At 44.0% G+C, this 24,306-nt stretch overlaps 1 protein-coding gene across 2 annotated transcripts in view; it reads left to right on the forward strand.

Annotated features, from left to right (window-relative positions):
• XPNPEP1 (X-prolyl aminopeptidase 1) overlaps positions 1-23,834 on the forward strand; it is a 31,226-nt gene extending 7,392 nt beyond the window's left edge. For both annotated transcript variants that reach the window (XM_050340295.1, XM_050340286.1), the window contains 18 exons: positions 2,702-2,765; positions 4,473-4,577; positions 4,855-4,947; positions 5,836-5,979; positions 6,369-6,464; positions 8,666-8,747; positions 9,707-9,917; positions 12,598-12,687; positions 14,003-14,053; positions 15,183-15,241; positions 15,920-15,997; positions 16,512-16,583; positions 18,226-18,286; positions 19,115-19,184; positions 20,362-20,535; positions 21,396-21,472; positions 22,149-22,247; positions 23,269-23,834. In XM_050340295.1, the coding sequence (XP_050196252.1) occupies positions 2,702-2,765; positions 4,473-4,577; positions 4,855-4,947; positions 5,836-5,979; positions 6,369-6,464; positions 8,666-8,747; positions 9,707-9,917; positions 12,598-12,687; positions 14,003-14,053; positions 15,183-15,241; positions 15,920-15,997; positions 16,512-16,583; positions 18,226-18,286; positions 19,115-19,184; positions 20,362-20,535; positions 21,396-21,472; positions 22,149-22,247; positions 23,269-23,397 (1,755 nt within the window). In that variant the 3' untranslated portion in view covers positions 23,398-23,834. The remainder of the gene's footprint in view (positions 1-2,701; positions 2,766-4,472; positions 4,578-4,854; positions 4,948-5,835; positions 5,980-6,368; positions 6,465-8,665; positions 8,748-9,706; positions 9,918-12,597; positions 12,688-14,002; positions 14,054-15,182; positions 15,242-15,919; positions 15,998-16,511; positions 16,584-18,225; positions 18,287-19,114; positions 19,185-20,361; positions 20,536-21,395; positions 21,473-22,148; positions 22,248-23,268) is intronic.
• Positions 23,835-24,306: the final 472 nt, after the last annotated feature.

A 24,306-nucleotide genomic window follows, 5' to 3' on the forward strand; every position in this document is an offset into this window, starting at 1 on the left:
AAAGCTAAGGGTAGTGAGCTGCACTTTTCATTGCTGATCTTGGTTGACATTAGGCTAGATTAAGCTTTAACATGTTAATGGCTTAACCTTGCAGGCTCTGGGGGTAAGCACCACTGATATTTGGGGTTCTTTCTGGCTTAGATGATTATTTCTGTGATCTAGCCCCAAGTTTTGTCTGCTGAACTGACAGGTATGGTGAAAAGCAGACATGAAAGGCCTGAGGAGGGCCAGGTTGAAGGCCATCAGAGCTGCAAGACAAACCCCAGGGAAATACCTTGTTCTGACTGTGCTGTGGTCTCTACTTTGTGTGGCGTACACAGGTGTTCCCCTGGTAATTTTAGCTCGTGCAAAACATGGGCTCATCTTTGCACAGTGGGGGTTGCTGCCTGAAACAGAACAGGTGGGTGTGCAAGAGTTCAGACTGACAGATGAATGAACCATCTTTCCCTCCAGATCTCTCATACTCCCTTTTGAAGGCCATTTGCCTCATGCCCTGGATTTGTCTGTGAATGGGACAGCATGAGGTATTTTCACACAGTCAAGGTCTTTGCTAATTTAGGTCAGCTTTTACCAGATCTAAAACTGATACATTTTTTTTAAATATTTTTAAAAAATATAAAAATTTATATTTTAATATATTTATATTTTTATTTATATTTTATCTATTTATATTTATCTTTTATCTGTATTTATATTTTTTTAACTGCTTTCATCCATTTCACTGTTTTGTGGTGCTAACCCATCCTATGAATGTGAGATTGACATCTGCACAAGCAAACTAGTCTGTAGTCTCTGCTGTGTTGGTCAAGAGAAATGGAAGAGAAATCACTGCTCTGTTTTGGGTTGTACTTAGTGATATGTCAGGTTGAATAGTCGTTAGGAAATGTTGAAATGGGGAATCCTCATTGCTCTGCCTTTGTCTTCTGTTCTGCTGCTGTGAAATGGGCAGTGGGGAAACAAGCACTTGATTCTGTTCCCTGAATGACTTTGTTGTTTCTGTATGCTGATGTGTATGTTATTATTTTAAAGGGGGTTAGTGGTGAGAGTGTGCTGCGTGGGGCTGAGGCAGATCCACCCCATCAGCTAGAGTTGTGCCAAGGGCAGTCATTCCTTCCCAAGGTGGGTATGCTGACCCCTCTCCTCTCCACAGCTGCTGAGCATGTGTCACAGCCCAGTGGGGCTGGACAAGCAAAGGCATGGGAAACTAACTGGGTCAGAGATGAGGGCAGGCATGGTCTCCATATCCCCTCCTTTCTGCCAGCTTTCACTAGTGTTTGGATGAAATGGAGGATTTCTTTGGAGCATATCCCAGGAATCTTCCCTGGCAATTGGGAGCAAAAGCTGCTCAGCCAGATCCTCTTTTGGGCCCTGAGATTTGCTGTTGCAAGGCTCCATTTCAAAATGATAGTGGTGAATGGTTGGTAACTGCTGCCTGGGGCTTCTCCCAGAAGGGGAGAGACCTGGCTGTTCTGGAGGGGATTTGATCATGACATGATTTGGAGCAGAAATAAAAGAACTGGTCTCAGGTGCTGTGATTTATGCTTCCTCACTGCTGTGCTTTGAACCCTCTGCCTTCTTCAGAAGAGTGAAGAGTAACAGATTTGAAGGGAGTATTTTCTAACAATCAGGTGATTCTATCACAGTAGGAACTCAAGCTGCCTGAGAATTGGGCTGTATTCTTATCTCAGTCCCTAAGATGCTTCTTTTGCCCCAGCACAGCTGGGTGCAGAGAAACTTCATGGGCTGAGGAACAGATTTGGGTTTCAGACCATTTGTGAGGTACAAATCCAGGGGTTTTGCAGCTCAAACATCGGTGCTGTCAGCCTGGATTAAGCTGATTTGCTGAGTTGCAGTAGTTAATTAACAGGCCTACTCAGCAGTTCTGACCTCCAAACTTGCCAGACTGGGATCCCATAAAAAAGGCTTGTGGGCCACATAAAGGTACAGTTGTTGTTTTAATTTTGGCAGCTCCTGTGGGTATCAGATGTCTATGCCTTCTCAGGGTCTTCTACAATACTGCCGAGGGATGTGCCAGCAATCACAGCTTGTGATAGGCTTGGGATGAGGGTGGACTTTGATTCGCTTTCATCCATCAGACCATGGTCTGGCTGTTTTTGCTGTAGTCTGATTTTGAGTAGGCAAGGGAGGAGTGAGAGGATCAATATCTATTTATCAAGGTCCTAAGGGTTAAATTTTTTACAGTTTTACCACCTTGATGATTTTTTTTCAATGTCATTGTTACAGAAAAGAAAGGAATTCCTGTAAATGCCAGTGAGGGGACTTTGCTGGAGATAGTCAATTTTACAGATTTTATGCACTGATTAGTCTGGTCTCCAAGATCAAGGAGTGCCTCTGGTTTCTCTTCCTTTTACATTGCAGCTTCAAAGGCATCATTTGTTTGTTGCCCAAAGGGGAGGCTGAGTGTGAAATAAAGGTCTGCAAACTCTGAAGCACTTCAGTGTTTACAGATGTTTGTGGGAGAAAAGTGCTGCAGCTTAAAAAAACCCACCAGTTGAACATAAATACAGTATAATCACAGATGATTAAATGTTCCAGTGGAGTAGAGCCCAGGATTTTTAACTCATTTTGTTCTCCCTGCCGTGTCCTTTAGGAGAAAAAGCTTATCAAAGTATTTGTCATCAGCTGATTGGTTTTTTTTCCTCTGCTGCTATAAATAATTGCTGCCTCTTTTGTTTTCTAGAGCGAGTACATTGCACCCTGTGATTGCAGAAGGGCGTTCATCTCTGGATTTGATGGCTCTGCAGGTACCTTTCCAGAACTTGGGTTCTTGCATAATTCTCCTATAAAGAAATAGTTCCATTCATGGCATAGAGGCAGGATGGAAAAGGAAACGGATCCAGCTTGTTTGGACTGTTTATTCCCATTTCAGCATCTGTAGAATTATGTCTTGGCTACCCGCTGGAATTATGTAATATCAGCAGAATAACAAGTTTTCTGAAAATATTTGACCCCTAAATGAACCTTTCTTAAAGTAAAATCCTGTTAACTCTTTAATGTGGTGCTTATAACCTGCGGTCATTTCTTTTGATGTGCAGCCAGTATGAACAGATTTTTATGTTGCCCGTTTGGGCTGGGTGAATAGGAGATGGACTTTAGTTGGCCTTTCTGTTTAAATAGAGCCAGGGCCAGAAACACTGCATTTGGAAACTGAACACTGTGGAAAAGTTTGCTTATCTTGCCGAGACAGGATGTTTTCTTGGCTGTAGGATAGGTCTGTGTTTCAAGAGACCTAGTTTTTACCCTGGCTGTACCCTAAGCTCTGCAAATGACTCTGCTTTGTGGTTGTTGGAAAGTCACGTTAGTCCACTGAAGTCTTTTTTCCCCTCTAATTGTAAATCAGTTTATTAAATACCAGTACCTATGTGTTTGGAGGGTCTGTTCATCAGTTCCTATGAGCTCTGGGATCTCATGTGTAAGGTGATAAATCCAGGGCTGTGGACTGCTGTTAATGGCTAACATGAATCCTGTATTAATTTCGTGCCTTCTGCTTGACCTCTTCATAACCTTCCTCTCTAATTTGTGCCCTTGTTATGTACTTGGAAGATCCACGTTCCCAGCCTAATGCTCAGCAAATCAGTGAGGTTTCACACAAGGGTCACCTTGTGTTTCTTGCTTCATCTTTTTGGGCTGAAGCAGCTTAAAATGTGGTTTGTGCTGGGGGAGTTTGGTAGAAGACAATGAATTCATACTTGGAAACTGCTCTGGTAATCTGGGCTTCAGTTTCTGGTGACAGAGAGTATGATCAAGATGCAGACTCAGAAGACTTGGATTCAGTTTCTGTTTGTGCCATGATTTGTTTTGTTTAGTATTGCCAAGGGCAAGGCAGCTCGAGTGCCTTGCTGAGATGTCACTGCCCCTCAGCTGTCTGCTTGCACCCCTCCATCTGGAGTCACTGGAATGGGACAGACTCTGGAACCAACAGAAGTTTATGTTCATGTTTCCTGTTCAGCCATTTCTGCTAGAGCTGTAACATTTGGGAAAGAGGTGCAGCTGACAGCTGGGAATGATACTCATGTCTGCAGGCCTGGTATCAGCTGTTTCTTGTGGATAGCCAGTGCCCAGGCTTCCTCCCCAAAAGAAGATGGGATGGAGTTTAGGGATGCACAATCTGTGTTACTGTGACAACAGCCAAGTGGAGACCACGGTCTGTTATAGAAGGTTTAGAAAGCCCCGTTTAGTCAGTTCCACTGACTGGCTGAGGTTTGCTTAAGTCAAATTCATCTGAGGCAATTCATTAGGGTGCATCCTTGTGCATACTCTCTCAGATAGGATTTGGAAAGTCATAGCTCAGAGGAAACAATGAGTACTGAAACAGGACTAACTTTTGAACAGTGAGCAGAGATGCCTTTTGGAGAATCAGAGTGAATTTCAGACACTGTCCCTGCTGTCTGTATCTCTGCATGGTGTCTGCACACCTCTGAATCACTCCACTTTTCTGCCTTCCTGCCCAGGTACTGCCATAGTCACTGAGCAGCACGCAGCCATGTGGACTGATGGACGCTACTTCCTGCAAGCGGCACATCAGATGGATAACAACTGGACACTCATGAAAATGGGTACGCAGAGGCTGGGATTACTGCTCCATTGGTAAACAGAGAACAGTCAAGGCTGATTGGTCACTTCACACATGTGGGCTCTAAGGACATCCCATCGTGCAGGGACTTAGGGACATCTTGGATACACTGCTCCTGCTTTAGTGTCCTGTAATGACTGTTGCCAATGGGTCTAGACATTCATTAGAAAATGCATTAGCTTGGACTTTTTGCACAGTGTGGGAACGTTTTAGTGTGACTGCTTCTTTGAACTTTTTTTTTTTTTTTTAAATCCTCTTAGGTGTGAAAGATACACCAACTCAGGAGGATTGGCTAGTGAGTGTCCTCCCAGAAGGCTCCAAGGTGGGAGTGGACCCTTTCATTATTCCAGCTGGTTGGTTTTACTTTATTTTATAATTCTGGGTTGGGCAACTATGTTCTGGCTCCTCACTTCTCTGTCTAGCTGTTGTATGATGGTGTGCAGCTAAATGTGTTCCAGCCCAGATGGAATGGTGGGTTAAACTGTTTTGCAAAACAGGTTGGATTTTGGTTTAGGCACGTATCACGAGAGCTCCACAGCAGTGGATTGAGTCCAAAACACAAGGGATGAGAACTGCTTTCTAGGCTTGCAGTGACCTTACCTGAAAAGCAGAATCCCAATCTACCTCCTTTTTTCTGTGCTTTGGCTTGTCATAGGCACTACAGTACAAAGCTGCTGAATGCCTTGGCCAGCATGTGAGCAAGAGCACCCTTGCAGAATCCACGCTGCTACTCCTGCTCGGTGGTCTCGGCATCTCTGCAGCTTTCCCTGTAGGAAGCACAGTGAGAGGTACCATTTATGTCAGAGTACATATCTATTTGTGCTTCAACACGTGGGGCCAAATGCAAAGGTCACTGGAGGCAAGGGGAGATACTTGCTTGATTCAGGTGGGCTAAGGATCCATCTTCTGGCTTAATGGAGGCAACTCTCTCATCTAGCTTAGATCTAGCATGGCTCTGCACTGGGGTAGGGTAACACCCTTACGACAGCTTCTGGGCTTCTTCCAGGGACTTTTGTCCAGGACTGTGACTACCTACCAGCACTGGCTGTAGTGATATGTTTGTGGAACTGTAACTGCATTAGATTTTGCCCTTTTTTTTTTTTTTTTTAAGGGAATGGGAAGAAGAGTCTGGAGAGAAAGGAGGAGACAGATTCTTGAGTCTGCCCTCTGTGAACAGGGCTATTGTTGAATCCATGTGCGTTCTTTAAAGCCATCACTCTTGACTTTTTCCCCTTTGTCAGACCAGTGGAAGAGGATGTCCAAAGCCTTGAGAAGTGCTGGCCATGACCTTGTGCCTGTCAAAGAAAACCTGATCGATACAATCTGGACAGATTGTCCTCAACGCCCCTGCAAGCCTCTCATCATGCTTGATCTGAGTTACACAGGTGAAAAGCTTAACTCCCAATAGACAGGGGTTGTTTCTACTGCCCTATCCCCCTTCTGCTTTTCTCTTATAAAGTAGTGAGAAAAATAGTACTGCAGCACAATATGATCCACTATGAATAGGTCAAGAAGATGATAAATCTCAGCTAATGACCCCTTTGTCCTCAAAACTCCAAATAACCATTTGCTAGAAGTTGGGTGATTTCAAAACCAACCATGGGTGCCTGGAGGGCAGCTCATTTGAGATTGTTCATATCACTTATTAGAAAGGAGTGAGGAGCAGAAGCACAGTGTGTTTTGGGTCCCTTCACAATCCAGCGTGTTGGTCTTTGTTTAAGTGATCTTCCTCAGTAAAGTTTGTGACTGTAGCTTTTCATATTGTGTTTTGCAGGGGTCAGCTGGAGAGACAAAATTACAGCTCTCCGTTCAAAAATGGCTGAGAGAAAAGTCGTGTGGTTTGTGGTGACGGCATTGGATGAAGTAGCATGTAAGTCTTTGCATGTCCTTTCTCGGTTCTTCCTACAAAAGAAATGTTCTTCCTGCCTTGGAAAGGAAGAACCATGCCAGGGCGAGAGGCATTTTTGACAGGCAACATGTCTGTGAGACATTAGTTAACTTGTGTATCAAGTGCAGTGGTGATAACAGGTCACAAATAGTGTGCCTGTATTTCTGCACAGTGCCTTATTACATCAGTGCAGCTCCTGAGTACCTTTTTAGCCAAGGAAATGCAGCAAATCACCTTTGAAAAGCATCCTGGGCAAAGGGAGAGGAAGGTTATGTATAAAACCTGAGGCAGTTTGATGAAAAAAAAAGAACCGTTGAGGTTTTCTGGCTGTGAAATATCCTGATGCTGCCTCACGCAGTGGAAAGATGGAGACTGTTTTCTGCTGTGAAGTCTGGGCTATAAACAAAGCAGTGCAGCATGTGGCTTTGTATACATAAGGCAAGGGTGGGGTATGCAGCATTCACAGTCATCTTCCTAATTGTTACAACTTCTTAAGCCAGTCTTTCTCTCTCCTGTGTTCAGCAAATGCTTTGGTTAAAACAAGTAAGTCTGGGCTCAACTTGTATTTCTAGATCATTTCCACCTAGGGTCTCTCACTGGAGTCCCCTCTGTGTTTGGGGCCCCAGGATGACTAGGTCTCCATACCCTGGCTCTCAGCCCAGTGTGTAGGAGGGGAGAATGGCCACAAAACAGAGTGGTTTCCCCGAGACTGCTGTTTCTAGTGCTGTGTGTCCTTTGTGCAGAAATCACCAGTGCACAGACTGGTGCAGTAGGAACACAGCACTGTTGGAGTGTCAGCGCTGCCAATGCCTGTGCGTCATGTCTGGTCTGAAAAGGCAGAAATGAAAGTGGTGTGTTCCCAGCACCACCAGTGCTGCATCTCTGGCGCTGGGTGAAGCTCTCCTGGATCTGGGACACTGAGCAAAGAGGTGTCGTGAAAGGAGTGCTTTGGAGAGTGGTGAATATGACTCCTCCCTGGGGAGGCCTGCATGAGCAGAGATTGTGTGTCTCACCTTTTCAGGCGCATCTCCAATTAAATTAATGATAAATTGGTGCCCTGAGGTGGTTTCAGATTAAATGTCTCCAGGAAAGCCAAGCTTGGTTATGAATCAAGAGTTTTAAGATGGACCAGAGAAGGTCATGAGAGAAGCTCATTTTCAGGTGCCTGGTTGGTTTCTTATCCTAAAGGGGGAAGGGGAGAAGTTATCTTTAATTTTATCTAATTCAATTCACTCCAGACAAGTTCTGGGGACAGAAAGAGAGCCACAAAGGATACTATTGCCTCCTTACTGCATTGGGAGTTGTCTGAGCAAGGAAGTTTGTACCCTTGCTGTAAAGAGTTCTTTGTGGCTCTTTCCTGCATTCAAGTGACCTACTCCTTCCCTGGGGAGAGTTAAACTTTATTTTTACTTTCATGGCAGAATTTGCACAGTTCAATGAATACAGTGCTGGGTTGTGATTTAGGACATGTTGGTTCTTTTTCCAGCTGTCCTGCTGGCTGGCCTTATTGGCTTGAGTAACTCATTTCAGCTAATTGGATACCCTGGAGTTTTTATTTGACCCTACCCTAAAATCAGGAGTTTGGAGATGCTGAACATCTACTTCCCCTCTTGACTTTATCTGGAGTTGTGGGGGATAAAAATCTTTGTGAAAAATTGCTAAGACTATACAGCCTGAATCTGAGATATTGGAGGCGCCCAAATGAGAGGCCTTTTCAGGGTATTTTGTTCTTGCCTATTGTGTCTTGCTCTTCCCTCAAGTATCAAAAGGAGGTCTGGAATGAAATGATAACTTGTAATTTTGAAGTTTTCTGGCTGTTAAGAAGTGAGCTTTTATTGCATTGCACAGACCAGAAAGGGCAGATGCTACTTTTTGTACACGTATCCCTGTCTTTCTTTGACTGTATCTGCTTTCTTCCAAGCCAGCCCTCCTTTACAAGTTAAAGACCAGTCTTCTTTCCCTATGGGAGTGTTTAAACTGCAGTTCTGGTGCCATCTCCTGGCAAAAACTTAGGATTGCCAGAAAAGCAGCAGGACGTGGGACAACTGGGTGGGAGCTGGACCCACGGCCTGCACCTGTGACATCTCACTGCTTGACTGTGTTTTGCTGAGATTATTTTTGGCTTTCTCTGATGTTGCGAAAGATAAACCAGGACTGTGATTCTTGGCATTCTTATTTTTCAGGGCTTTTCAACCTCCGAGGCTCTGATGTTGAGTACAATCCTGTGTTTTTTGCATACGCCGTCATAGGAATGAACACAATCAGGTGCTTGTATTTCCTTCTTCAGTTCCCCAAGATTCATTCCTCTGTGAGAGAACTGTTCTGGCAAAGCATTTATCTTTTGAAACGCCTGCGCTGGGGTGTCTTAGTGTCCTTTCTGAGCAGTTTTGTCTTCAATGTTAATTACTCTCCTGCCCTGATCAGAGCTAGAGAGGCAGTCAAGAGCTCTGCTGTGCTTCTCAGCACCTTGGCTGATGTGCTGGGTGACCTTGGGCATGATGGCTGACCCCTCTGTCTGTCATCCTGAGATAATGTAGAGGGCCTTGGAGCTCTGGGTGAAATGCGGGTAAGAGCCAGCACTGGTCTGGACACTGGAAAACTTTGCACTGCTGTCTAATTGCTGAGTCACTTCACAACTGCAGGGACTGTGTAGGAAAGTTTCATGGCTGGCTTATGACAGGCGGCTTCTTTCCTGTGACTGCCCCATATACTGAGCCTTAGCAAGCAAAAGTCTTTCAGAGGCATCTACAAGCTGCCACGTAGATCCATCTCAGATGAAACCTGGCTGGATAACTACAGGTTGTTGTGGGAAAGTTGAGTTGAACTTTTCAATTCAGGGAAAAGTGAGAACAAAGTGATACTTAGAACAACAGTAGCTTTTTTATTTCTGGATGTTACCCTTAAAAATTAGACTGGCTGTTGTTTGCCTCTGTTACTCTCCTGTTTCAAGCACAGTGGTAGGATGTAGCCATTTTGGATGTATCATACAAACAAAAATGCTGTCAGCTCCTTTCCTCTCAGCGGGGTGGCACATCTTAATTTCAAAGCAGGATTTAAGATGGGTGAAGGCCAGCGGTTAAAACAACGTAGGACACAGTATAGCGTATAATTCACAAACTCCTTTCTCCCTGAAATGTTGCCAGAAGGGTTTCTCATTCCTTCCTTAACTCCAGCCACTGTCAGATACGGTCCTACCCATTTGTTCTATCCGATTTGTTTCTCAGGCTCTTCATTGATGGTGACCGGATGATGGACCCAGCTGTGAGGGAGCACTTACAGCTTGACTCCACCCTGGAGCCTGAGTTTAAAATCCAGGTGATGCCCTATGGATCTATCCTGTCAGAGCTGCAGGCTGTTGGTGCAGGCCTCTCACCCAAGGAGAAAGTGTGGCTCAGCGACAAAGCCAGCTATGCTCTGACTGAGGCCATTCCCAAGGTCAGTGGCTCTTGCAAGGGAAAACGCTTTTCTCTTCTCTGCTCATCCTGGTCAGGAATGGTGTGAATGAGGGCAACTGACCACAGTTTCCCCTCTGCAAAGCACAGTGCAGGCTGGAGCTTGTGCTGAAGGGATCCAGCCCTGCTGAGGTATTGAGGAGTGGTTAATCCTGGGGTTGCTCTCGCTGGAGCTGCCCTTCCAACTCGCTAAGCCGATTAGCCAAAGAATTGTCAGCTTAAGATAAAACAAGTACAGGGAGAGAGGGGAGGGAGAGAGCGAGCAGGGTGAACTTGGGTCATTCTGACCACGGGTGGAGCATCAGCCTTGTATGGACCAGCAGTAAGAACTGGAAACTTGCAGAAATTGAAAGCTGAGCAGGACCTCTGGGAGGGTGCATTTGGCTTGATCTGAGTGTCTGAGGGTGGTTGCCCTTATTTAGTTCAGTAGCTTGAGGATATTGGGCAATATGTGTTGTCTTGTACCAAAGGCAGGAGGGACAAGGTGACAGAGTTGTTGCAGCAGGGAACTTTGTGAGGACACAGATATAACCTGCAGGCATTGGTTGTCCATGCAGTGAGTGCATCTGCTGAGGGACAGTTGTAGCATCAGAATAATTTCTGTACAGCCACACATGCTATATCTTGCTACCCTTGTACTTGAATTTGTCTGTCTGGGACTCCCACAGTCCACCTAATATTCCAGTAGCCATGAAAGAAGATACCTGGGGAAGAATACAGCAGCAACTCTGGACAAATAAGCTGGTTTCCATGCATCTTGTGTACATCTCTTGTTTGCTAGAGATCACACTCTCTGGAATGCCAGCCAGTTTACAGAGATATCCAGTAACTAACAGATACTGTGAATAAATATTTTTTTTGTGAGTCTATGGAGGATTCACGATAAATTGTTGTTCTTTTAATTTCAGAGTAGAAAGCCCCTTGCTGAAGTTGTAGTTCATGGTCTATTCCCAGCTTGGGTTAGTTGCTGTAGATGATTTATGTAGAGCATCCCGTCTGACCTAGATTAAGGAATGTAATGAGTTGGAGTGACATTATTTACCCCCTGAGCTCTGGAAGTTTTGGCTGATACTGAGTCATTACAGTGCTACATGCCCTCTGTATGCAATGGGGAGAGTCCCTGCCTCAGGGAGCTCTGTGCAATAGAAAACAGAAGAGGAGGACTGAAATGTCTTGATTAAAAACCACTTAGAGAGTCACTGAAAGAGCCAAAGTTTTCCTGGTTCCTTTCTGGCTCTCCACCACCTCTCACCAGCTGAGAACTGGCCTGCAGTGCTTTGAAGAACATCAGTGCTGGAAGTCCATCTACTGTCTGTCTCCCTCAGAGCCAAATATTGACACTGGCAAAAATCCAGTCCATTATTAAACACAGATCTGCAAACCCTTTATAGATTTGCTTACAGCTGCATGTAAATATGCTTTTCACAGAAGATTAATAGAACTACCACTATCTGTAAAAGGCAAGTCAATCCAAGAATCTGACCATTTATCCCGTTTTTGAAAAAAAGGCTTTCCTGACTTTTTTGTCAGGAAAGTGACTTCTTTTTTACTTTGCATTATGACAATTATGTAATTATGTTGCTGTTCTTAAGACTTTGAAAATTGAAAGCATGTAGGATTTATGTGAAATTGGTCTTTGCTGAGGCTCTACTGGGCCTTTCCATGAATTTGAGTGACATTTATTTGTATGTTGATATGTTGAAAATATGACAAAAATGTGTTGCTTGGGCTATGCTTCTGTAGTGCTCATTCCACCTCCTGATATATAATGGGTAGAGCAGAGAACTGTGGGGCAAAAGTCTTGGTTCTTCTTCCTTCTTCTGATGCCAAGTGTGACGAGGCTTGGGCAAATCACCTCAGCTGGTGCGTTTTTGAAGATGTGCTCAGAACCAGCCGAGCATTCCTGCTAATCTGAGGATGGCTGATGTTTGGGGAAGTGTGCAGTGGTAAGGATCAGTTACTAGTTCTTAATGCAGGGTCACCCCATCCAGGCACGGGAAAGCTTTGTCTCAAACCATTGATGTAAGCTCCTTTCAGAATGGGTAGCACATATAGCTCAGCTTTCCAAAGGCTCTCCATTTTTCTTGAGGCCTTGATGTGTTTCTCAGAGCTGCTGATCATCAAAAGTGTTGATGCTCAGTGCTGGAGGAGGCAGAGCGTGGTGGGGCTGGATTCAACTCCAGTTCTTGGTACCTGGGCTGGGGACCCTTCGCTCCCTGCTACTCGAGGTTGACAGTCAAGTAACAAGTCAAGGTGACTTTTAGGGTTGTTTCCACTGCCCAGGTTCTACCGTAGTGTCTGGGATCTCTCACTGGCTGTCTCTGGACCTTCAGTGTACATCAGCAACAGGAAACTTACGGCTCAGACATTTTTACATACATGTATATGGTATTGAGGATATCCAGATCTTCCTCCTGCTTCATGACAAGCTTTTGACTCTTTAGTTCTTTGGATTTCCCTGTGGCTGTTCTTCCTTCAGTCAGGGGTTGTTTTCTCCTCGTTACTCCCCAGTGCACTTAGCTGAATACCAGCAACCTGTATCTCACTGTGCTGAAGGGTGACAGAGGCTGCCAAAGTACAAATTGTGGCCAGGCTGAGTTATTAAATCTGTAGGATTATGTAGTCTGACTAATCCACAAGTAATCCCTGTCCTTCTGCTGCAGGCTTACCGATACCTCACCCCATATACCCCCATCTGCATTGCAAAAGCTGTGAAGAACGCGTCGGAAACAGAAGGCATGAGAAGAGCACACGTAAGTGAAGCCTTGAGAGTCTCCTTGCACATGGCAACAGGTTTGCTTTATGTTTAGGGAAAGAAATTACATTTTCCTTTCAGTTTTAATGTTATGGATAAAAAAGCAAATAAGAATTTGGATGAGAGGATAAAAAAGGCTTTCTGTCAGACATCCACTGCTGTTGAAGCAGGTTTTTTGCTTGTTTTGCATTCCCTTGAAGAACAACATTTGCAATAGTGTGAGGAAACAGCCTTTCTCTGTTGGAAGACCATGCAGACTTGAGAAGTGTTATTTGGAGTGTGGGCCCTTAAAGGGATGTTCTTTCCCATTTGCTAGTTCTGTTTTCTTTGTCAGTGGAGTCTTAAAATTGTTATCACTTGAATAAACAGAGCCTAAAGAACACAGAGAAATTCTTCAACACATGGTGAAAAACACAGGCCAAGATGTTCAGAAGCAGCCACTGGCCTCGAAGCACTCTGTTTTTGTCCCATCATCATGACACACTGGAAACAAGGCTGATTTCCCAGGAAGCTTCATATTTTCAAGCAAAGAAGCTGCCTGTGAAATAGGTTTATGGTGGGGCTGGTCTTTTGTTTATTTCCTGTTAGTTTTTAAGCAGCAGTTTTCACAACAAGAGAAATGTGCCAGTTGAAGCAGAGCTGGGAATTTTGAGCTTGTCCCATATTTTCTTTTAGCTTCTCGGGAACTGTTACTTTCTATTTCATTGCTTTTTTCTCCCTGTTAGTTAAGGGGAAGTAAAAATAGTTGTACTGAGCAGAGGCACTTTGTCACCTGCCACCTGAGGACAAAATTGTGCCTTGCTCTTGTACATGTGCCTCCTGCTTCTTGCCTCTGCATGCTGCAAGCATGTAGTAAAAAAGGAACAAAAATGGGGGCCATCATGCAACAGAACCAGAAGCTGTGTGACAGAGGCTGTGGTGTCCATGTGCCCAAAGGACACGTTCCACTGTCATATCACCAGATGTTTTGTGTGGTTACCTTCTGCTATCTGAAATGCCAAAACTCGTGTGTTGAAGCAAAAGAGTCTTGAAAGTCTTGTGTGGGGTAAAACCAGTATTTGCTCAGTGCTTGGTAATTCTTCACAGTAAGATATGTCCCAGCAGCAAACCTTTATTAATGTTTATTTAGCTGTCCAGATACATTTCCAGTGCTTATATTAATGACAGGATGCAAAACCCTGAAAATACCTCTTAGATCATCTCTTAGTTTGTGTTTTGGAAACTTGCAGGTTTGTTTTGCATCAAAACCTGGTTATACTGAGGCTCGATAAATCTCTGTTTCCACTCAATTCCCTTTTCTTGTGCTTATGTAGATTAAAGATGCTGTTGCCCTGTGTGAGCTCTTTAACTGGCTGGAAAAGGAGGTATTGTATTATTTTTTTTTAACTTGAAGGTTTTATTGCTGTGTACAATTATTCATTGGCATAAACTTTTTGCTAGTCTTTATAGTTCCTTTGCTAAAAGTGGGGAAACAGCTGGGGGTTCATCTGGTGGAGTTTTTTTGGGGTAATTTTTTTTTTTTGATGTGGATTTAAATCATTCTTTTATCAAAGGCTGAATGAATTTTTTGGAAACATGCTCCCATTCATTTTACACAGAACAAAGCTAGAATAGGCTTAGTGTAGTGTTAATACTGTCTTGTACTGGTTTGGTGGTGTAAATGATGAAATAATATCCTGCTTGATAGAATACTTTGGAATTATTGTCATGATAATCAGGGTTGTCTGGTAGTATGAACAGATTTGGCACTTATGAATGGAGAGGTGTAGTGGAGATAGAATAAAAACAAATTACTTGTGTATTCACTGGTTTAGAAGTACATAGTGAAGGAGCAGAGTGCCCAGTGTTACACACCAGCTTACTAAGCTGTGTTCCTTCTATGCTACTGCATGTCTGAGTCCATTAGCTTTATTTATGGAAACGGCTTGATGACTTCCAGAAGGTGCCTTTTTACATGTCTGAGTACCTCAAGAAGTCTGCCTCAGGGGTTTGAAATCTAGCACCTGCCCCCTTTGCTTGTTATCTATTCCTGGGGAAGTTGCGTCACAGGTTTTAATTTATCAAATGCCTAAAGTGAAATTTAACATACTTTCTTTTTCCTGCAACTGCTTCCATTCCTGATTTAAAAGCATAACATTTCTAATACCATGGGGTATTTGGAGAGAACTGTTCAAGCTTAATGTAACCCATCTGTGAGGAGATGTTGCCTTGTGAGATGTTATTTCTGTACATATCTCTTAGTATTGCACTAACTACTCCCTAGTCAGGATTCAGCAATCCTGCTGTGACCATCTCTGCTTCCTGCTTTTCACATGCCCTGCACAACATTGCTAGGTTTGTGTTTGTCATTACTGAGGAATGAGGACAGAAAACTTGGAAAGAGGACCCATCCAGACTGGATTTCATAACGCACAGGCAAGGCCCAGTGCTTAAGCATATAGCATTTTCTTTGCTTGTTGGTGCACTAATTGAACCCATCTCTTTGCCCACTAGGTTCCAAAGGGAACAGTAACAGAAATAATAGCTGCAGACAAAGCAGAGGAATTCCGCAGGTAAAAAGTAAATCCACTCTGAGGAAGTTTCCTGGGTGGTGTTTTTATCCTTTGTTTTTTATTCTTTAGAAATCCATCTCACTTGCAGATATATTTTACCTGAGGACAAACCATTACTACAGGATTTCTTTGAAAACTTGAATGAGTTGTGAAGAATTGGGTCTCTTGGGAGATACAAGTCCCAGCCCACTGGATCCTATCTGCTTTTGTTTTGAGATAGCAATGAGGAGTGCCGCAGGTTAGCCCTCTTAAATACAAGAGAGTTGCTTTCTTACCACAGAGGAATTGATGTAAAAGTTAGATTTCCTCTTCTGATGGAGAAGGAACACCTTGAGAGTTACTCCCACGTGTAGGTCAGCAGGTCCTCTAAAATGCCTCTGAGTAAATAAGTAGCAAAGCAGAAAATGTTCAGCACATCTCTTCACTAGGTGGTTTGGGTGGTGAATTTTCTGTTTTTCAAAGGAAAGAGTAGAGATGGAAAGCAGGTTTCCACTTGGTTGGGAGAAGAGGGCTTCAAATTGTCCAATTCTTCTACCCAAATGTGCTTGCCCAGATGGCTTTCATGGCCAAGGGCAGGGCTGAGGTGACGTGAAGATGAGGATGGGGCACTCCAGGTGCCCCAGGTGCCTGGTGTGCTCCTCTCACTTTTGCTGTAGTGATCACAATCTTTTCTTTCAGTCAACAGAAAGACTTTGTTGAATTGAGTTTTGCTACCATATCAAGCACAGGTCCAAATGGAGCCATCATTCACTACAAGTAAGAGAAACACAGCGTCTCCTTTCATCCTTCAGCAAACATAGCTGGAATGAGTGTCTTGCTTCTTCATGGAGTCACAACAGAGTACTCCAGGGAGATGCTGCTTGCTATCTTTCTTTATTCTGCACTTACTAAATAAGGACCTTTCCCTGCTGGCAACATGCATGTATTATGATGCTGATCTGCTCGGGGCCATAGAAAAGGGCTATTTTGGGGCTAGAAGTCTGGGAAGGACAAGTATAAAGTGCAAACTGTTCTGAAATACGTCCAGGAACAGATGTTGAGGGTTTTGCTGGAAGCAACAAAGCTATTCTCTGTACTGTAGTGCTATTTGTAGTATACAAATACTCTCCTCAGTATGATCCCTGGCTCAGCATGTGTGGGATTGCCATCACTGCCACAAGAAATCAGAGCTGACACATCCAACCTTGCACTTAATATAGTTTCTGAACTGCAGATGTGGGCTGGACACCTTAAAACTGTGGAACAAAAAACTTTGTGTTTAACTGAACAGGCCAGTTCCTGAGACCAACAGAACGCTGTCTGTGAACGAGATCTACCTCCTGGACTCAGGAGCACAATACAAGTAAGTGGGATGAATGGGGTTTCTGCTCCCAGTGACCCCTGCAGGGTCAGCTCAGTTGCCCTGACGATCAAGGCATTGTGTAGTTTTGAGGAGGACAGCAGATTAGGGCTGACAAGTCATGCTGGGGTAAAGGACAAGATGTCAAGGTGCAGTTCCAGTCTGAGTCCCATTCCCAGCGGGATGGGAGCTGTGCTTTAGCTGGTGGTGTGTTTTTGTGTCTGTTGCAGCTCTGCACACCTGGCACACTGGTGTTAGAATTGCTGGAATGGGGAGCAGGCCTGATTACCCTGGCTTAGCCTTACTTGGACTGCCTATACAGCAGCCTGCACAGCTGGGTGAGGCACTTACCCTGCCAGGATCTGCCCTGGGGGCAGATTTGTCTGATGTTAAAGTTAGAACAAGGTGAGAGAAAAAGAGCAGGACAGCACTGCCCTATCTCTGCCTTTCCAGAGAGACTTCGAGAGTCAGATTTCCTCGTCCCAGTGGCCACTTGGATTTTAAGTTTGTTTTTGGGAGGGCATCATGGTTGAAGATTCACTCAGTACTGTTTTGACAGTGCCATTCAGTGGCCTCAGTTCCTTTACTGTGGAACTCCATAGAAAACTAACTCCATGGAAAATGAGAGAAGCGATGTTTTTAACCAATGTAAATAGATGAGAAGTGGCTTGTTCAGGAAGATACAGGACAAGCCTGGCTGCTCATTTGAGATGAGCTTTGTCTTTAGAGCTATGCCTTTTTGTTATGTCAGTCAGGAAGAGCTTTGAAAAAGAACCATACAGACATCCTTTGATAAGATTTTTACAAGGAGATCTTTTTTCCTCCCCTCCGATGGCCTAATTAACGATTTCCTTAGTGCCACTATGAAAAGCAGCCCTTTGAATACAATATAATCTGGACATCAATGGCACTTACCACAGCATTGTGACAGGGATGCTTTGCTTGTCCCTGCTGAGAAGTTAAACCGTGGGCTCTTTGTGACCAGGGCCTGTGTGTGCTGGGGAAGAGCCCAGGGACAGGAGCGAGCATCTCAAAGGGAACTTGTTATTTCAAGAGCCATTGTGTTTTTGACAGCAGGCTCGAAATGCTGCTTGTAGAAGGAACTTTGAGCCAGTTTCTGACATCTCAGACTAACCCCTATCCCAATGCAGGATAGTTTGTAGAAATCTTAGCCCAAGACATTCTGAGGATGAAAGGGGTATTATACCCTCTTACACTTCCCTTTCCTGAGATGGTAGCCGTCATTTGTGCGTAAGTATATATTTTTAAGCAGTTGATGAATCATGTTCCATACAAATAGGCTAAATTTGGCCTGTTCTCAATGGACAGGTACCAGTTGCTGAACCTCAAATTAGCATCGTTTTTATGAGCAGTTGAGATCCTAATTTGCGAGGAGCTTTGGGATGCTTATGGTTGAAAGATAACAGCTTGAATTGTAATTCATTATTGCAGCATCTGGGGCATTGTGTTCAGGAATTTTTGAGATTAAGAACTGTTACATCATCAGGCTTGTGTAGCACAGAGCAGATGACTTTAGGAGCTTGGTTGGTTTGCCGCAGTGTGACTGGCTTTTCTGTGTATTCTCACTTTGATCTTCCTTATTCCCCCATCCCTTTGCTTCCTGCATCTTTGTTTGCCTCTGAAGAGATGGTACAACAGATGTGACTAGGACAATGCATTTTGGCACACCATCAGCCTATGAAAAGGTGAGTTGGCATCTCAGTGTGGTTTCTGATCTTGCCCTCATTGTTAGAGATACTCAAATTAGTAATATGCCCTCTTGCTATGTAGTCAAAGTGCTTTATCAAGTACCATTTATTTACTAATATGTGACAGCATTTGGATAAAGACTGAAAAGGAGACTGGCAGACTTTGGACTTTCAAAATACAAACTAAGTGATTGAGAGAATCAATACTTTTCTATCTTAAAATGCACAGCTCTCATCTGCAAAACGACATGGCTCCTCTAAGAAATAATAAAATCAGCAGGCTGAGGATAAACATCACTGGCTTGTCCAACATGGGAGTTAGGGGGATGTAATTTAGTGCAAAGCTTAGTATCTTATGCAAGGCTCCAGTCGGTGTGTACCATATAAAAAATCAGTCTCAGACTTCACTTAGAAGGTCTGTGTTGGAAATTCAGCAATGTAATTTTGTTTATTTTAAATTGCTTCTTTAATTAAAACTAATTTCATCATTATAGTTCACTTAGTGACAAAAATATGCTGTAGGGTATGCTCAGGAAGTAAAAGTATACTCATAGAGAAAATCAAGCATGTAGGTCAGGTGAATCCTGCTGCTAAACCTGCTGCCTGGGTTTGTGACGCACTTCCATAATTATCGGAGAAGAATCTTCAGAGTAATTTAAACTTTCTGCTCATGGTTTGCTTTGCCATTAGCAGCCACAGGAGAGCATGAGCAGGTTTTTCCAGATCCTCCACAATTTGCTACAAGATTCAGTCTTTCTTTCCATTCCTGAGGAATACAAAGTTTTGGCTTTCCCTGTTTGCTTATGGCACGCATTTCTTTGACAGGAATGCTTCACCTATGTCCTGAAGGGACATATAGCTGTGAGTGCAGCCATCTTCCCGAATGGAACCAAAGGTGGGTTGGTGAGTTGGAGTGTTTTGACCACAGCAGTGACCTCTGAAGAACCATTAAGTTGTCTGAGAACAACATTATGGTTGACAGGTCTAGATGTTTTAGGCAAATGTTGATGTAACTCTCTATTTCCATCACAACAGTTTGGATTCTGGATTACTGATGCTTTCTCTCTCATTGTCAATCAGTGCTGGAAAGTCTGAGGGGGAAAGTCTGAAGGGTGTTTGAAGTGCTCTGATTCTGAGGTGATAGTGACTTTGATCAGTCAGTGGCACTCTAGCACATCTGTGGCCTTTCTGTGCTTGGATGTTGTCTTTATTCTTTACTAATGGCCCTGTCAAAGCAAGAGGTCACTTTCCAGCTTCAAAAGGACTGGCTAATTCTCTTCCAGTTATTGTGAAATCTCTTGTATCAGTGGGAAAATGACACACAAAGGAGCTGTTTTGATTTTGTGCAGGAAAAGCTGTGACATACATTCACCTCTGGTGAATTTGTTGCAGAACTATTTTCTCCCTGGTCACACCTTGTATGAAACCACCTCGTTTTAGAGTTTTCTTCAGTTTGCATTCTTGGATGGGCAAGTTATAAAAGCAGCTGCATAGGTGTACGAGAAACCCAAACTGAAACTGAAGGATGTCTTAACTTGGTATATGGGCTTGGTGTTCACATGCAGGTAACATAAATTCTGTGCCCTCTGGCCGAAGCAGTCTGAACTGATTGGCCATCCAGGCAAGAAGTATGGCTGATTAGTTCACCAAATACAAGTGGCAGATCTCCTACTTTGAGTTTAATGAGTTTAATGAGCTATCTCCCTTTAAGAAAGGTACTGAATTCCCTGTGGGAGAGGTTAACCACTAGATTCTTTCCTGAAAACACCAGTGGAGCAAGCAGCAGTGCAATGTTTCTGTTGCAGACCATTTTCTGAAGACCTCTGTAACAGGAGACAGCAAGGCTCTGTAGCTGATAAAGGGCTTGAATGTCAGACCCGCCAAATTGGCCCTATAACTTCTTACCAATCAATGACTTATCTTTGGTTGATTGCAGGGCTCTTTGAGGAGGTGATTGTATTTTTTTTTGTTGGGGTTTTTTTGCATGTTTTCCAGGTTTGAACGTTCAGTGTGATTACCAGCTTCTTTGAGAGAGCCTTACTTGATTAAATTCTCTCTCTCTCTGTCTACAGGTCACCTTCTAGATTCCTTTGCCCGCTCTGCCCTGTGGGATTGTGGTTTGGATTACCTGCATGGGACAGGACATGGAGTTGGCTCTTTCCTAAATGTACATGAGGGTCCTTGTGGCATCAGCTACAAAACCTTTGCAGATGAGCCCTTGGAGGCCGGCATGATTGTATCTGATGGTATTCAGCCCTGGTGATTCTCTCTGGTTACTGGGGAGGGGTGACCGAGCTCTTTAAGATGCAGAGGGAATAAATTTGATAGTGGTGTAAGCAAAGGTCAGATCAAAAGTTTTGGTCTGTCCTTCTTGTTATTTTAATTGTCATTTAAGCTCTCTAGGTAAAAACCTTCATTTTAGCTCTTTCACCTTCCATGAAGCACCTTTGCAGTCAGGTGCTGCAGGTCTGCTTGCTGCTCTGTGCAGTGCAAACCTCAGGAGAGCTGTGCTCCTGACCAGCCCGGCTCTGGCATGCTATGGAAGAAGAACTGGCTGTGGTACAGGGTGGACACTAAGCTTTCAGGAGCTAGTCTTGTCTTTGCTATGGGCTGTTTGAGGCAGCTATTAAATCTTTACATGCCTTATTCTTCCAGTAGTAAATTAACAGCCTGCTCAGAGACTGACTTACCTTCCTTCAGGGCTGCAAAGGCCTCTCAGGGAGTCAGGGGAACACTCTCTATAAGAAGTGTTTTACAGAAGGAGTTACCCACCTGCCTCTCATAAAGATATCAGCATTTTCAGAGTTTCTGGTATTTGGAACACATGTATTCTGTGCTTTCTCTTGACTTGCAAGGAGACTCTCTGCAGCTCGAGGGCTGTCTGTCTTGTTTCTTTTCTTTTTGAGAACTTCTGCTGTCACCTTGCTCGGGGCTTCCGTGCAGACTAAATAGAGTCAGAAATTTGTTTGCCTCTGTGGTTTCCTGATGTCAGGATTGCTTAGTGACTTCAGTGGACTAAAGCCATAGAGGGGAAGTTTGGCCATAGGGAATAAGAACTTGTACAATGCAGCCATGTGGCTCAGTTAATTACTGTCTGTTTCTGCAGAGCCTGGGTATTATGAAGATGGTTCCTTTGGGATCCGAATAGAAAATGTCGTCCTTGTGATCCCTGCTGAAACCAAGGTAAATGACCTACTCAAGATGCACCTTTCTCCACAACTTGCTGGTTGTAAAACTGGAACTTGAGGTGGGACCATGCTGCAGACAGTTGAATCCTACCCAAGATTCCTGGTCTCCAAAACTCCACACTGCTGAATGCTGACTTTAAGTTTCCCTTGCTAATGGGGACACAGAAGACAGTTATACTTCTGCAGAGTTTCTATAGGTTGAAATGTGTGTGTGTGAGTTGTTTTAAAATGTTTTATGTCTGGATAGAAAGATTGGAGTCATTGCTGTAGGGTTGGTTGATGTTCTCAAGGTGGGATTTTCCTCTCTGGTAGAGTCTTCAGTGGTATTAGAAACAAAAGTACAGACAGATTTTGATACTATAGTTGCCAGCTTGGCTGGGCTATGCTTTTAGAAATGCCAAGCTGAAAATGATTATATAATCATCAAGCTAAAGTTCTGTACAGCTGTGACCTGGGACATGGCTCTTAGGAAGGGACCACTGAAAGAAATAACTAAGGTTTATACTGGGATTCTTTGCTTGAGCTGGAAGAAAAGTGCTGCTGTAAGTTGCTACCCTCTCATCATAATGTTTCTTGGGTGGTTCTGTGGTGATGACACAAACCAAGGAGCAAGTGTGATCTGGCTGGAGCTGTTTCTAAAACTATATAATCCCTTTCTCTTTCTGCTGCAGTACAATTTCAAAAACAGAGGGAGCCTGACTTTTGAACCCTTAACCCTGGTTCCAATCCAGACGAAAATGATTGGTGTTAATTTGCTGACACAAAAAGAGGTAAGTAAAACAGGTTTGCATTGCTGCCTTTGCAGAACCACCTTGTTCTGCAAGGGCCAATGGCCTCTGCTCCATTTCACAGATCTGGAGAGCAGTCCTCAGCACTGTGACTTATTTTAAAACTTCATGTATCTTTGAGTGGGAGGGTGGACTAAACAAGCTTTTCAGAGGTCTTTCCAATCTAAATTATTCTATGATGAAGGCAGCAAGGATCCTGATTATTAGGTAGTTTTGGTAGTTCCTTTGATATGATATTTGCCACTGTCATCTCTTTTCCTGCTCCTGCCTTAATTTGCTTCTCTTGGACTATCATGCTGTGTCCCCAGGGACGATAGTGATGATTGTCCCATCATGTTGTTGGTATCTGCTTGTGACCACAGTCCCATTCAACCACACCCAGTTCAGTACCTGTGAACTCTGAGCAGAGTTCTGTGATACCTGCTCAGCAGCATTTATTTCCTGAATAACTTCATACTCTAAACTTTCTGTTTAGGTCTGTCACTACCTTCTTGTTTCATCCTGGTTTTCTACCATACTCTTTATTTTTCCTCAACACATCCTCCTTTTCATAATTATAGCCCTGTTTGCATTTCCATTTGCTTAAGGGGCTGTGAAGGGTACCAAGATCTGCCCTAGGATTACCTGTTCAGATCAATAGGGCAGTTTGTCCCTCAGGAGTGCATTGTCCATTTACAACTTTGCAAAGCTTATTAAACTGTGCCGAGGTAGCTGTTTGGACTTGCTGGAGGCAGTGATTTGCAGAGACTTTATTTGTCAGCTGAACTGAACCTTGGCTCCTCTGAAAACCGATGACAAATTGCTTCAGTTCCTACCCTCATCAAATTTGCAAGTCACTTCCATATAATAGAGGTCTGTGTCTTTGGGACAGGATTCCATCCCAGCCTAACACCTCAGACCCCAAGAGCACAAGGGCCTACAAATGTCTTTGGCTGCGCATAACTTGTAAGGACATGAAATCTTCTGTGTTTATGCTGAGTGTTACACCCCTCCCTTTCTCTAGTGTAACTGGGTGAACGACTACCATCAGAAATGCAGGGAAGTAGTTGGAGCAGAACTGGAGAGGCAAGGCCGGCACGAAGCTCTTCAGTGGCTCATCCGGGAGACGGAGCCTCTCGTCAGAGTCCAGTAGCACCACAGTTGTCTGTGGTGTGTAGAACACCAGGACTGCTTGATGTCCCAATAATCTACGTCTTCTTGGACCTTGGCACCACTGGGAGGATGTTCTTCAATTAACCTCTGGAAATCAGGAAGGGATTTCATGTAGTGTTTCTCACCCCGCAACACATGTAGGTAGTGTGGGGGTAAGGAGGGTTACTGTCTGAAAAACTGTTCGAGGGGGGAGGGTTTGAGCATGGAAAGCAAACAGAATAAACGAGCACATTGCCTTTGAAATAGGGGTCTTATTTCAATAATGGTTCTAAGAGGCAATACTGGAATATTTTATACTGTCTGATTTTTCACTGTGTAAACTCAGTATTTTTGCATACTTGGGTTCCAGTTGCTAAGATGTTACACACACAGCAGGACTGATTACTGAATAAAAGATTCCAACCCGCTGTTTGCTCCGTCTGTCTTAATCTTGCACCCGGTCACGTGTTGGGTTTGACAGCCTGAGGAAGGGCAAGAACCTGATCGTTCCACCCTTATCTGTGCATCCAGCTCAGGCAGGGAAGAAATATATATAGGACTTCCCTGTACCAGGCTCTGGGCAGATGTTATGGAGAGGTCTAGCAGGAGCAGTGAGTTCTGCTCCGTGACAGGTCCTGGAAGGATGTGGAGACACTCGGCAGAGGTTTGTGTGTGCAGAGCACCCTGACCAGTGCTTCTGTCTATTGTTACGGCTTGCTGAGTACTCACATAGCCCGTGGCAGGGCAGGATGTGTGGGCAGTATCGTGGAATTGCAGTTCTTCCTGGACACAAAGAAATTATTAGTTAAAATAAATAAATATGCATACAATGGACAAAGGAAGAACTGCGACTTGGGCTCAGCTGGCGCTGTGTGGTGCGCAGGGACACCTGGTGGTTCAGCGAGGTGAT

The sequence above is a fragment of the Myiozetetes cayanensis genome, unplaced genomic scaffold (genome assembly GCF_022539395.1).
Source record: "Myiozetetes cayanensis isolate MyiCay16 unplaced genomic scaffold, myiCay2020 scf10, whole genome shotgun sequence".
NCBI lineage: Eukaryota > Metazoa > Chordata > Aves > Passeriformes > Tyrannidae > Myiozetetes > Myiozetetes cayanensis.